At 39.2% G+C, this 15,454-nt stretch overlaps 1 protein-coding gene and 2 long non-coding RNA genes across 3 annotated transcripts in view; 2 read left to right on the top strand and 1 right to left on the bottom strand.

Annotated features, from left to right (window-relative positions):
- Positions 1 to 14,452, bottom strand: part of glrba (glycine receptor, beta a) — a 52,365-nt gene extending 37,913 nt beyond the window's left edge. The window contains exons 1-2 of the mRNA XM_058784335.1: positions 13,948 to 14,452; positions 12,190 to 12,306 (exon numbers count right to left, since the gene is read on the bottom strand). Of these exons, the coding sequence (XP_058640318.1) occupies positions 12,190 to 12,306; positions 13,948 to 13,952 (122 nt within the window). The 5' untranslated portion in view covers positions 13,953 to 14,452. The remainder of the gene's footprint in view (positions 1 to 12,189; positions 12,307 to 13,947) is intronic.
- On the top strand, positions 1,799 to 2,339 carry LOC131545493 (uncharacterized). The gene is made up of 3 exons (XR_009272441.1): positions 1,799 to 1,891; positions 2,033 to 2,129; positions 2,226 to 2,339. It is a non-coding gene; the product is annotated as an uncharacterized LOC131545493 (long non-coding RNA).
- LOC131545488 (uncharacterized) lies at positions 2,336 to 9,323 on the top strand. Its single transcript, XR_009272440.1, has 4 exons — positions 2,336 to 2,518; positions 2,666 to 2,747; positions 2,900 to 2,972; positions 8,858 to 9,323. It is a non-coding gene; the product is annotated as an uncharacterized LOC131545488 (long non-coding RNA).
- Positions 14,453 to 15,454: the final 1,002 nt, after the last annotated feature.

Raw genomic sequence — 15,454 nt, 5'->3', positions numbered from 1 at the left:
GGCCAGTTTAAAGGGATAGTTCACCCAAAAATGAAAATTTGATGTTTATCTGCTTACCCTCAGGGCATCCAAGATGTAGGTGACTTTGTTTCTTCAGTAGAACACAAAGAAGATTTTTAACTCAAACCATTGCAGTCTGTCAGTTATATAATGCAAGTCAATGGGCACCAAATCTTTACTGCAGTCACGCCATCTACGCCGAAACTTTTGTTGCGCGTCTACATGGCGTTGCGTGGTAGTGATAGCCATGAAGCTTTGAAACCTTTGCAAATCTTTATTTTTTATTTTTTTAAAGAGTGCATTGGATCGCTTATCAAACTGAAACCACAGTCAATTAATCGATAATAATAGGCTGATTAAATAGCCACTTTATAGGCACTTCTTGTTTAATGGTATTTATATATAGACATATTTTAAAAATTCATAAAAATATAAAATCAAATTGTTTTCTACAAACTCAACCAGATTCTTGTTCTTCATCTCCCCAAGTATCACTGTAGTGATTTTCATGTTGTTTTACTGTATCATTTTTTAATAATTGCATACCAAAGTCAAGACAAATGCCATTTATTACCTCACTGTTTATGCCATACATTGAGGTAATAAATACATTTATCTTGATTTTGGTATGCAATTATTAAAAAAGGATGCAGTAAAGCAACATGAAAATCACCGCAGTGGTACTTGGGGAGATGAAGAACAAGAATCTGGTGGAGTTTGCAGAAAAAAATTTGATTTTATATTTTTATGAATTCTTAAAATATGTCTATATATCAATACAAATGGCATTTGTCATGATTTTGGTATGCAATTATTAAAAATATTATACAGTAAAACAAAAATTACCACAGAGGTACTTGGGGAGATGCAGAACAAGAATTTGCAGAAAACTATTTTATTTTATTTATTTTTTTGAATTTTTAAAATATGTGGTACAGTGAGGTAATAAATAGCATTTTTCTTGACTTTGGTATACAATTATTAAAAAATAGTGCCATTTTTCACATGAGGGAATTTCCTCAGATGATGATTATAGCCGATTTCTATTTAGTCATAGGCATATGACGTGACGTCTGAATTATTCAATGTAGGCTTCGTCTAGAAACTTAAAATGCTGTTATCGATGAGTGAAAACTTCAGGCTTCTCAGACCAGTTTGATTGGGAGACCTAAATTTGGTTAGAGTCAACTTCATGCGGTGTAGATGTGTCATTCAGACTTAGACTGTGTTCTATTTTTATATCTTTTTATGGTATTTTTGAATGTAATTCAAGCTTAGACTGTGGTTAGTGTCAGTGCAGTTGGTGTGTCTATTAATACTCGATTCTGATTGGCTGGTGATCGTTCAAACAGTTCGTTAACACCTATAGTTCCAGTCAGTTTAATCACCTCTAAATTAATGCGCTGCCTTCACTGAAGCATGAACAGGTGCACAGAAACGGAATGATTTATTGTATAGTACTACTAACAGTACTAACATTTCTTTGGATTTTTGTAGAATTTTTAATTATCATGTCCCATGCACTCACATGTGTCAGACTGTGTCTCCGCGTCCCGTGTTTTCCCCTCCTCTCGTGTCCTTATTTGGATTTCCTGTCCGTGTTCTAGTTTGTCATCATTAGTTAATTCGTCTCCAGCCCTGTGTCGTTAATTATCTTGTTTTCCCCAGTGTACTTAAGTCCTGTGTTCCCTTGCCTCAGTGTTAGGTGTTATATGTCCATTATGATTGTCAGTTGTAAATGTCAAGAGTTGTATGTTTAGAGTCATTGTTAATAAAGTCCTTTTTGTTCTATGTCTCTGCATCTCCCTGGATTCTGTAACAACATGCTTGTATTTGTTTTTCTCTGCAGATAAGTTACTTGAGCAGCTAATATCAGGGGTGAGCTAAAAAGGTGAGAATTGTATAATTTAAAAGATGTATATGATTATATTATATTCGTTGTGGTGTTTCTGTGAAACTCTAAAAGGTTATGCGTCAAGGCTAGAAATGAGGCACATTTCCTGAAAAAATGTTCCTCATCCCATCCATCTAGAAAACGCATATCATCGTGAACCATGTACAAGAGTGTCCTTCACGTCATAAAGCCAGTAGAAGTGAGGAGAGCGCTTTTACGAATCAAAACTACAAATGTGTGTTAATTTGTATGTACATTTATTATTTACGTTTAATTTGTGCAACTTTCATATTAGGAAAGTAACTGTCCATCCTTTCATGCATATAATAAGGTTGATGGGGATAACGAGAACAAAACAGACCCAATTCAACAAATTTAGTGAGATTGAGGTGGTTACACTTGAACCAGTACCAACAGAATGCCATCAAAATGCCATTTGTCTTCAAAAAAAGAAATGTTAAGTATAACTTTAATGTCTTAATAGGCACATTGGTAATTATAATGATTCAAGTTGAATTTACTGCATGCTGGGTTTGTTATTCCCTTTTTTCCAGAAATCTTCAGACCAGACTCCGATTAAAAACACGTCAAAAATCCCCCAAGAATAAAACGCATGTAAGTCTGGTATGTGAACTTATTTGTAATTTGTTCACCCTTTCTTTGCTAATGTTCGTTCAAAGTATTTATGGTACTTTTTAAGTAATAAAAACAAATTAAATGTTGTTTATCATAGTTTTTTTTTTATGGCTAACTGTTGTAATTTTCTTTCAGGTGCCCTACCAATGCAGAATATGTGCAGGTTTTCTTCTTGGGAAATATTACTTTCCTTAAGAATCTAGAAGGAAATGGCTAGGTGAGTTGCTTTACAGACTTTACCTTATGTGAAAAGTATAAGTTAACTCAGAAGTTCTAATGATCAGAAGTTTGTCATTTCTGTTTATATACATTTTTAGAATTGGAGGTTTTTCTTTTAATCTGATCCGTTTCTACCCTCTATGTTTGCAGACACAAATTCAGAGCAAGGAGAATAATGCTGTCTGAAGGAACTCCAGGATCCTATCCCAGATCTATGTTAGGGGTAAGTGTATACATTAATACATGGCTACTCTAACCTGTCCTGAAGCCCCACTCTTTCACTCCAGGACCGATAACTATATTATAGGGATGTAACTATATCAAAATCTCACGATACGATAATATCTAGATATGAAGTCCCTGATAAGATATTTATTGCGATAATAAAAAAAAAAAAAAAAGAACAAATGAAGGAATTTTATTATTTTTTTTTTTTACATTTTTAAAGTTAAATTCTTCTATCTAATGCACTTTAAGAGGTCAAAATTACGAGCTCCAACACATGTTCTTAACTAAAGCCGGGCTCACACTGTTTTTTTTGGGGGTTTCCATCTAGATGTGAAAATACTAAATATTACATGTTATATAAAATCTGTTTTGTTTTCCTTGTGAGTGTACACTAATAAAAGCAGACCTTTATACAGTGATTATTAAGACAATAAGTGTTTTAAAGTTGATTCTGCTGGTATAAGGAAACAGTTGAAGTGATCGCACCAGAACACACATACACACATCAGTTCCAGAATTGCTAACTTGGCAGCGCAGTTGGTACTTTATCAAAATAAAATACAGTGAGCCAAACATCAACGTGCCCGCCTCTGGATTCAAAAGGATTCAAAACGTTTATTGTCATATGCACAGTGAGGAAAAGCAAGTTTCCCTGTACAATGAAATTCTTTCTTTGCAGTCCACACTGAATGCCAAGACAAGTGCAAATTATGTAAAAATAAAAACAGACATACACCTAAATAGAATAAGAATAAATAAGAAAAATACACAAGAAAAAGAAAACAGTAGAGCAGTAGTCTGTAACAAATTGAGTGCAACTACATAACAATAGCAGCTTTAACATTTAATAATGTGCAAATCAAGATGAAGATACTTGATATGAAATAGCAGCAGTAACATTAGCAATGTGCAAAATTTTAGCTGTAGCAGTTCAGTCCACATATTCTATGAGATATGTGAGACTAGTCTGTGTTCACTGGCTACCCGTTTAACAGTCTAATGGCTGAGGGGAAGGAGGTCTTTAATCTGGAAGTCCTACATTTCACACTCCTGTACCTCCATCCTGAGGGTAGGAGCGTGAACAGTCCATGTTGTGGGTGGGTGGGGTCCTTAAGGATGGAGGCAGGGAGGTAAATGGTCTGCAGGGAGGGCAGTGGAGTCCTGATGATCTTCTCAGCAGTCTTCACCACTCTCTGCAGACGTTTGCGGTCCCTCACTGTAGTGCTGCCATACCACACAGTGATGCAGCTGGTCAAAACACTCTCAACAACACAGCTGTAGAAGTTGCTGAGGATCTTAGGTGACATGCCAAACTTTCTCAGCCTTCTTAGGAAGTACAGCTGAAGACTCAGCAACCCCAGCTGCTCTCTCTACTAATCTCTCTTTCTCTCATACCCCGTGTCTAGTTGGCCGGGGTGGAGGCACTGGTCTGCTCATTTCTAACAATTGGAAATACTCAACCCGCTCTTCCCTATGCAATTACAACTCATTTGAATCTCATGCCATTACTGTATCAGCTCCGATAAAACTCCAGATTGTGGTCATTTACCGTCCCCCTAGCCAAATTCTAGCCACTTTCCTAGAGGAGCTGGACGGGCTGCTGTCCTCTTTCGTGGAGGATGGCACTCCACTCTTAGTCTTTAATGATTTCAACATTCACCTAGACAAGCCTTATGCTATAGACTTCCATTCACTCCTAGCTTCATTTGATCTCAAACGCCTTACCACTACTAGCACGCACAAATCAGGCAACCAACTTGACTTAATTTACACACGCAATTGTACTGCAGATAACATTCTGGTACAACCACTACATACTTCGGACCATTTCTTCATTACATTTACATTACACTTTGCTTCTCCTGTGCCACCAACCCCCCTACCAGTTACTTTTAGACGAAACCTGCGCTCCCTTTCTCCTTCCCATCTCTCCTCTGTAGTATCCTCCTCTCTTCCTTCACCCACCCATTTCTCATCTCTGGATGTAAACGCAGCTACTGAGACTTTATGCTCTACCTTAACCTCTTGTCTAGACGACATTTGTCCTCTCTCCTCTAGGCCAGCACGGGCCACTCCTTCCAACCCCTGGTTATCCGAGGTTCTTCGTGAACATCGGACTACATTCAGAGCGGCAGAGAGAAAATGGCGCAAATCAAACGATCTGTCGGACCTCAGTAGGTACCAGTCTATGCTCACATCCTTCTCTGCTAAAGTCCACACTGCCAAATCCTCACATTTCCGCAACAAGATCGACAGTGCTCCAGACATGCGTAATCTCTTCAGAACATTTAATTCTCTCCTCTGTCCCCCTCCACCACCTCCCACCACCTCTATTACAGCTGATGACTTTGCCACTTTCTTTACAGACAAAACTAGATCAATCAGTGGTCAGTTTTCACCTCCACGCACACAGGACCCTCACCCTACCACATCCACTGCTAAAACTCCCATCTTCCCTTTCTGTCCCCTCACTGAAGCTGAAGTATCCAACCTTCTCCTCTCCAACCATCCTACAACATGTCCTCTTGACCCAATCCCCTCACACCTTCTCCAAGCAATCTTACCCACACTCTTACCTGCACTCACACACATCAACACATCCCTCCTCACAGGCAACTTCCCCATTGTGTTCAAACAGGCTCGGGTAACCCCACTGCTCAAAAAAACCTACATTAAACACTTCTCTTATAGAAAACTACAGACCTGTCTCTCTCCTTCCGTTCATAGCGAAAACACTTGAACGAGTTGTCTTCAACCAAGTCTCACTGTTTCTTTCACAGAACGACAAACTGGATGCTAAACAGTCAGGTTTCAGGAGGGGCCATTCAACTGAGACTGCGCTTCTCTCGGTCACTGAAGCCCTGCGAATTGCAAAAGCCCATTCCAAATCATCAGTCCTCATTCTGCTGGATCTATCTGCCGCTTTTGACACTGTCAATCATCAGATACTCCTGTCCACCCTCTCATCACTGGGCATCACTGGCATTCCACTTCGCTGGTTTGAATCCTATCTCACTGGTAGGTCTTTCAGGGTGGCCTGGGGAGGGGAGGTATCCAAAGCACATACACTGGTCACTGGGGTTCCTCAGGGATCAGTTCTTGACCCTCCTCTTCTCCACATACACTACATCACTGGGTCCCATCATACAGGCACATGGATTCTCATACCATTGCTACGCTGATAACACACAGCTCTTCCTCTCTTTTCAACCAGATGATCCAACGGTAGCTGCAAGGATCTCAGGTTGCCTGGCGGACATCTCGGCATGGATGAAAGAACATCACCTGCAGCTCAACCTGGCAAAGACTGAGCTGCTTGTCCTCCCGGCCACTCCGACTCTACAGCATGACTTCACGATCCAGTTAGGTTCATCAACAATAACCCCATCAACTTCGGTCAGAAATCTTGGTGTAATCTTTGATGATCAGCTGACCTTCAAAGACCACATTGCAAAGACTGCTCGATCTTGCAGGTTTGCACTATATAACATCAGAAAGATCAGGCCCTTTCTGACAGAGCATGCTGCACAACTTCTTGTCTAGGCCCTTGTCATTTCTAGGCTGGACTATTGCAATGCTCTTCTGGCTGGACTTCCGTCTAACACAGTCAAACCTCTACAAATGATTCAGAATGCAGCGGCACGACTGGTCTCCAACGAGCCCATGTTACACCTCTCTTTATCTCCCTGCACTGGCTACCAGTCGCGGCTCGCATCAAGTTCAAGACACTGATGCTTGCATATAGAACAACCACTGGCTCAGCACCCGTTTACTTGCACTCTCTACTAACAAACTACATCCCCTCCAGAAATCTGAGATCTGCTAGTGAGCGACGCCTCGTGGTACCATCACAGAGAGGCTCAAAATCACTCTCCAGAACATTCTCGTTCACCATTCCTGGCTGGTGGAACGATCTTCCCACCCCTATCCGGATTGCTGGATCCCTGTCAATCTTCAAGCAACAACTGAAAACTCATCTCTTTCGACAGCACTTGACTTCATCCTAAACTTTATAAAAAAAATAAAAAAAATATTCTCTTTACTTATTCCTTCCTTTGGTAGTTTGTATTTATTTGAACAATGCCTGAGACTTGGTGTTGCAAGCACTTCGTCTGTCTGATTGCCTCTTCAAGATGAATCACTTTATGTATTCCCCAATTGTAAGTCGCTTTGGATAAAAGCGTCTGCAAAATGACTAAATCTAAATCTGGGTGGTGTTGAGTGTCCAGGTGAGGTCCTCGCTGATGTGGACCCCCAAGTATTTAAAGCTGCTCACCCTCTCCACTTCAAGATCTCGGATAAACAGTGGCTGGTGAGTTCTCCTCTCCTTCCTCATGTCCACTATCATCTCCTTTGTCTTGTCCGTGTTGAGGGTGAGGTTGTTGTCCTCACACCATGTCATAAGACTGGCCACCTCCTTCCTGTAGGCTGCTTCATCTCCACCAGTGATCCGTCCTATCACTGCAGTGTCGTCAGCGAACTTCACAATGATGTTGTCCTTGTGGAAGGCGACGCAGTCATGTGTGAACAGTGTGTAGAGGATGGGACTGAGAACACACCCCTGTGGGGGGCCAATGTTTGTTATGATGGTGTCTGAGGTCCTATTTCCAATCCTGACAGACTGCGGTCTACCAGTCAGGAAATCTAGGAGCCAGTCGCAGAGTGTGGGGTGTAGTCCAAGTGCAAACAGTTTGTGGGTGAGTTTATGGGGGATGACCGTGTTGAAAGCAGAACTGTAGTCAATAAAGAGCATCCTGATGTAAGTGTCTTTATCTTCCAGGTGAGAGAGGAAAATATGGAGAGCAGCGGCAATGGCGTCTGAGGTGTTACCGTTGGAACACGACTGAAGTACAAGGCTATAATTTACATAAATAATAGTTTAGCATTCAGATACGTTACATCGCAAATATGGAAATATTATGGAATATTTGGATTGTGCCGAATGAGAGCGGTAGGATACAGGAGCACAAAGCTCCATTTCGCAAACAGTTGAGTGCGCAAACCTTTAAAGTATACTCCTTTGTCAGTCTATGTGAGAGACGCATTCAGAATCAGCACATGGTCACTGTCTAGTGGGCTTTGTTTTCAAGTGCGCAACTCATGGCATTCGCTTTTCTTCTGCTGGCAGTTATCAAACAGCGCTGCATTACTGCAGGCGCCCCCTTCTGGATTGGGGTGAATTGCCTGTATTCGTTGTAAGGCCTCATGCACCGAACCGAGATGTCCGTACCGTGCCACCCCTAGTAGTCACATTGCAGGACTGTGCGCCAAATCTTCTGACACTACCAGAATTTCGTCGGAGGTGAAATTTGATCGTAATAGCCATTAATCGGCTGTCGGTGAACATGTCAAACCAGCGATCAAAGACTACGGATTTTAGCCTAAGACTATAGGAATCTTTCAGGATTTTTACTAAATTTGTCTCAGATGACCAAATTGTGGCCAAAATCGGATGGTGTGAGCCAGGCTTCAGAAAAGAAAAAAAATTAAGCCATATTGTGCTTTTGGTTTTAGTTTGTTTGACAGAGACTGTGCTAAAACATAATGGCCCAAAAAACAACTTTAAAGAACTTTTATGTTAGCATGAGAAGCTTAAATACATTTTAAAAATCTACACTTTTTGCCCAGAAGACCTATCATTTCATATTGTCATGTGACCATAATAATATTGAGTTTTGCTATCGTGATACCACAATATTGATCATTTCATTACATCCCCTACTATATTAGCATCCACAAAAGGGATGATAAAGTTCAGTTTATTCTGAGTGGTTATACATAACACACTAACATCGTTTCCCATAACACCCGATGTACTTGTTATTGTAAGAAAAATGGCATCTACACTAAAATATTAGACCCTTTCATTGTTGTTCCAAGGTCACCGGAGCCACCCAGATTCAGTCCGTATCCAAACCAGACGGTGGATCAGCATCTAGAGATGACCTTTACAGCCCTGAACGTCAGCGGAGACCAGGACACCTAAATGAGTTAAGACCATGTCACTTAGACGGCCATCGGGACAAGACCACAGGAACCAGATGAGTCCTCTGCGCAATCTGACTTTGTTGCAGCCTAGAATTAAACTGCTGGTTTCGTCTGGCCAGGGAAGAACGATGGGGTTTTGGTTCCTTTAACACACTGTTTTCCTGTTTAATACTTTAAAGCTACAATCTGTATTGTAAAAAGTGCTATATAAATAACGGTGACTTGACTTGCTGCAGTTTAATTGCTTGACCTCTTTATTTCTGATTAAATTTCCTTCATGTGAATGTGCCTTTACTGAATATCTTTCAAAATGGTCATCAAAAAATTAAGCTCAAATCAGAAAAAAAAATAAAATTGTGCCCACCGCTCATCTGATTTCTTGGGAGTCACGAGTCCGACCAATCAACGTGGAAGGCTAAAGGCACTAAAAGCTTTGCACTCTCACACCGAAAGCTCTTGCTAATTGGAGCTGCTTCAATGATCACGCATCAGTTGTCTCTCAAAGGCAGCAGCAGACATTGTTGAAGTGGCAATAAATCACAATCCACTACACTGAAGTTGCAAAACACCTCAATATTATCTATTTATGGTTTCCGCAATGGGATAAACACGGACAGAATCGCGAATCCAGTCATCTAGATGGAATTTACTGTATCCACCTTTTTCTTGACGTAAAAATTCCATGGGTCTAGCTTCCGGTCTCATCCGCGTCCAGCTATTTTTAGCTGTACAAAACAGTATGTTTTGCTGCTTGATATTGAAAATTAGTTTCTCTTAATACATTAAAATTATGATATCTTAATTATGAACACACTGGTTTGTAGTGCAAACAGTTTTACTGTACGTTGTTATTCTCCTCGTTATTTACCTATAGTGGCTAATGAACCGGAAGTCTCACCCATAGGCTTACTTCTGCGTTGAAGAAAATGGTGGATAAGGCGGAATGTCACGGAATTTGTTGAAGTTTGGAAGAATTAATCAAATGTAGGTCAGTACGTATACTTAAATGGACTCGCCCTATGTATTAGTATCTGTAAATATTAAGCTGCAAAAAGACTATTTAAATATGAATCCTGTATATTCTGCATGTCTCTGTATATGTGAATGGCACAGATGCGCGGTTTTGTTTACTACACACTTACTGAAGTGAGCGACGCTCGCGGTGTTTTCAGCATCTGCCGTCTCACTAAATGAGGACATAAATACATGAACAACATCCCCAGAACTGCGCTGAGAGTTACTTCATGAGCATTTGACCGTTTCATTTTAGAAAAACTATCGTCATATCATATACATAGGCTACAGAATCTTAAAAGGTCCTCAAAACCCGTCAAAATAAAAGTTTGGTTTAGCTACTGCTACTACTACTACAATTATTACAACTTTTGATTAAAAGAATAATCACACAATGTTATTTCTTCCATATTTATATTTTAATAGTAAACCCCTTTGTTTGCCAAATGAAATTAATGTTTTATGCCTTCATTTGCTCTGCACTGTAAATTAAAACTAATGGAAATTACTGTCACATAGGCCAATATTAAGATACTGTCACATAGAACAAGATTAGGGTGACAAAAATTTAGACATTTCAATGGGCTATTGAACCAAGTGTGCCTATAATAGGCTATTAGTGTTATAGTTTCATTAAAATAGTTGCGGTCTTCTTAACTACAATGGAGCTACATGTATGAAGACAATTAAATTATTTATACTTATTATATACATTGTGCTTCTTTAAGTTAATCAATTGATGTGCATTAGATGATCAATTGAATAGTCACCTCTTACAGGTTATGATTTAGTCATCAGAAAAGAATGAATGAAGAATTATGAGAGGTTATGCTATTACACATACATTTCTAACATGTAAATTATTGCAGCCAAATACTTACATTTCCTCAAGCTGTTTAGCTGTAGTACAGTATTCATAGGCTTAATCATGAAGCATACAGTGGCCCCACTTTTAACTCTCTCTTTACCCTTATTGAAGATGGATGCACGGAGGAAAACAAGAGAAAGAAGTGCAACCAACACCAGGGAAGGCAGTTTTTGTCAGAGCTCATGTTATTCTTAATTTTGACATTTTCAATTTTACACCAGACATATATATCGGTTAAAAATATTGGTTATCAGTCTACTTGGTCTGTAATAATCGGTATCGGCCCTGAGAAACACATATCGGTCGACCAAGAAATGGACTTTTAGGCCCTTGACACATACTCTGTTGTTGAAAAATTGTACATTTAAAATAAAACATGTAGTACTATTTTTTTTGAAAAAGTGAAATTGTCTAATCTATGTGATAAAGTTAATGGTATAAAAGTACAGTAAATGTTTATACTGTTTTTGGAAATGTGAAATTACTCAATATGCATCCTGCTATATTGATGACATGTGACACAACATTTAATGCTCATTCTGTAAAAACAAAAAATGTGCACAGAAATGTGAGAATGTAGTAGATCAATTTTAAGTAATAAATGTGATGGAACAGAACTGTAGTCTTTTTGATGTTTTGATACGAAAATTACAGGAACAAACATATTTTATTATACTTTTATTTTATTATTCTTACAATATTTTATTATTCTTACGCGATACGTAAGAAACTACGTATATATATCTATGTGACAGAGCAGGTTGACACGTCAGGTGCCGAATGTTGTGACAGTAGGACATTGCGGTGTATCAGAGGTAAAATACAATAGATATAAATACTGTTCAGTTTCTCACACAAACCGATCATTTCGTGTCTTAGGACATCAATGTATCGTCACGAGCAGCATGGTTTAATTTGGATTTGTCTGTGCATGTTTTTTTTACTCTCAAAGATTTGGTGCTCATTGACTGGCATTATATGACTGACAGACTGCAACGGTTTGAGTTAAAAATCTTCTTTGTGTTCTACTGAAGAAACAAAGTCACCTACATCTTGGATGCCCTGGGGGTAAGCAGATAAACATCAAATTTTCATTGTTGGGTGAACTATCCCTTTAACTGGATCTGTTAGTATGCAACATAGAGTGTTGACAAGGACACAGCTGGACCTGGACCAGTGCTAAGAGAACCATCCAGTCTGGCAGGCTCCAAAATTTATCGCCAGACTTTCACTCTGCTTAACAGCACTGTAATTCTTCATGACTGACATCCATGCATCCTAGGCAACCTTAAATGATAATGGAATCAGCACACATATGTGTGTAACTCCCTGGGAGACTTACGAGGGACAGATGACTTGCTTGCCCTTTTTCCCCTTCTTGGGTTTGCCTCCTTCTTCTGCAGAGAACTGTACCAACAGCAACAAGAAGATCAGCCCTTTGAGAACCATGACTGCACACCTGCAACTCACAGACACATTAGTCAGCAAAAATACTTTTGAATGTAACTGTGGCATTAATTTAACCATTACATGAATGCCACCAAAAAATAAAACATCAGGTCAAATCTGGAATAAAGGAATGTGAAGATATTATTTGTTTGTTTGTTAACCCAATAATGAAAATTAGCTGAAAATGTACTCGCCATAAGGTCATTCAAGAAGTAGATGATTTGTTTCTTCTTTGGAACAAATTTGAAAAAAATTAGCATTACATCAGTTGCTCACTAATGGATCCTCTCCAGTGAATGGGTGCTGTCAGAATGAGAGTCCAAACAGCGGATAAAAACATCACAATTTGACTCCAGGTCATCAATTATCATCTTTTAAAGTGTTTGTGAGAAACAAATCAATCCATTATTAGTGCATTTTAACTTGTCGCTTCTGGCCAAAATATGAGTACATAAACCATATAATGCTTCCTCTAGTGAAAAAAAAAAATCCATCCCCCTTACATCAAGATGACGTTTTTCATTGGAAAAGGCAGTATTATGAATAGAGGAATTTGTTTCTACAAACATGCAGCTTTTCTCTTTACAAGATGTAAAACTGTTTGGACTCTCATTCTGACGGCACCCATTCACTGCAGATGATCCATTAGTGAGCAAGTGATGTAATCATCAAACTCACCTACATCTCAGATGGCCTGCAAATTTTCAATTTAAGTGAACTCTTCCTTCATTCATTTAATTTGAACAAGTTAATGCTTAACAGGCATAGAATGATATCACCTGTTATGTCTGATGTACAAAAGATCAATGCATGTTTTTAAAGATGGAAATGTAACAGCATAGAAGGGTTGAATAGAAAGTGGGAGACTAGACAAATTCAGAAATTTCTCAGAAAGCTTAAAAAAAAAAAAAATACTAGGGAAACATATGGCTTGCATTGTATTATATTTCTCCCACAAATATAGTCACTTGTTTTCATATAGGAGACCAAGGCTAGTTGTTGAGCTACTGGACATTTCGACTGTGATTTCCCAGGAAAATAGAAACAGTTCACTGAACACACGTTCACCTGGAGGCGGGTTGTCATTGTTTTTATGGTCTTGGTTGTCACAATGAAACATTCAATTGCCCATTATATGCTTTTCCGCTTAGATACATAGATAAATAATTAAATTATCCCAATGTATGAATTAGTTTTGAACTACATGCTTGTAATATAAGCTACATACAGGCCTATAATTAAAGTGTTTGGTTTAGATGAGTATCATCAGAGAAATGTGTCTTGCTTAAACTCATAAACACAATCTCTTACAAAACCCCTGGAACAGCTTGATACCCGCTTGATCAGACCTTATAATGTGCAGATTAATTAGCCTAACGCTAATAAGAGCTCTCGCTCCAGCGGCGGACAGAAAAACACCCGGGACCGAATCCAGCACTAGAGATCCGCAGTGGAAACACGAGAGAACACTCATCTCCCCGCAAAACACTTCCAGACCTCCCGGCGCAGACGTAAACAACAAGATAAATAAAGAGACGCTCGTAATAACTCACTCTGAGAACTTGTGAAATCATGTTGAACCGAAAAAACCGCGTGTCCGTGAGATCATCTGTACATATGACAGTATAAAGACACGTAACGTTAGCCTTACCTCATGAAGAAAACACAGCTGATGTTAGTGTCCCCCGCTCAAACACGCTTCCAGCACGCACACATGTCTGTCACTGTATGTACATCCACACTCAGGCTCGGTTTCGGCGTGTGTGATGGATTGCGCGAGGATGCACCTGTCCCGCTGCAGTGAGGCTGCTGCTGTGCTCTCGCGTGATGAGGCGCGCGCTGTCCCGCACAGGCGTCACTTTCTCCGCCTGGATTTAACTTACGAAACCTACTGTGCTACTATAGCCTACCATTGAGCGATTCTGAAGATATAAAGGACCAGTATTATGCAGAATCAAGAGTTGAATAAATTAAAGCTGTTAGCAGCACGTAAAAAGCATAAGAGTGAAAGCAGCCCTCTCTGATTATATTAAAGCAAGAGAGGCTTAAGAATTCACGAGATGTTAGTGGTTTTGGAAACGGCTCCTCCTCGCCTCGATTCGTCCTTTGTGTCACATTAAATCACAGCACTCTCTCTTAACAGATTTACACCGAGCCCAAAGAACTCAGTGAGGGCATGGGATGGGCTCGTGTGTGTGTGTGTGTGTGTGTGAGAGACAGAGAGAGAGAGAGAAAGAAAGTGACAGGAAAGATAAATGATCCCATGTGAGAATGGGAATAAGAGAGTACAAGATTCACACAAACAATATGAAGGTACACTGAGAATAAAACGAATTATATTTAAATATATAATTAAGATAGCCTATATATGATAAATGTACGTAAAATTTTAGGAAAAAATAATATATAATTGATACAGAATAGACTGATTAAATATAATTCAATGTTTTATATATATATATATAGCATATCAATGAGGTATAATAACCATATGTGTACATAATTCACCTGTCTCTCTCTCTATATAGAAGATAATATTTATGTATAATAATATAAGATACACTGATCAAATAAAACTCATCTTATTCTCTCTCTCTATACATACATGAAGTAATAGCATATACAACTTTGGTGCATAGGTGTGTGAGAGAACCCAGTACATATACAGCACAACTGGGAAATAAAACAATACAATTGTGTTTCAGAATTTGTGAAGCCATTCTGCTCACAGCATGGCACAACGCCAGCATGCTGCAGAGGAGACACACACAAACTCTCATTCTCGTGCACACACACACACTGGACAGCTTCATGATGGTGTTTACGAATTACAAACTTACCTCAGCATTTCACATCCTGTAAAACATCAGCTTTCACTCCTCTATCACACACACACAATCTTGTGTCAGATGTGGTAGTTTCACAGGTGAATTATGCTTTGAAGAATACAATTACAGAGAGTGACTAACATTCTTATAAAAGTGATCATTACACAACATCATCCGCTCTGATAATACAAAACAAGACAGATGCTATGCCAAATATGGGACATGCTTTCATGCCTTCTACACACACACACACACACCATCTGTCAAGGGCTGACAGGAACAGAATTCATCTTCTGCTCGGGCAAATTTGACCACTACAAATGAAGAATG

The sequence above is a fragment of the Onychostoma macrolepis genome, chromosome 01, assembly GCF_012432095.1.
Source record: "Onychostoma macrolepis isolate SWU-2019 chromosome 01, ASM1243209v1, whole genome shotgun sequence".
Taxonomy (NCBI): Eukaryota; Metazoa; Chordata; class Actinopteri; order Cypriniformes; family Cyprinidae; genus Onychostoma; species Onychostoma macrolepis.
The sequence above is the reverse complement of the archived record's forward strand: the minus strand, read 5'-3'. Positions and strand labels throughout refer to the sequence as shown.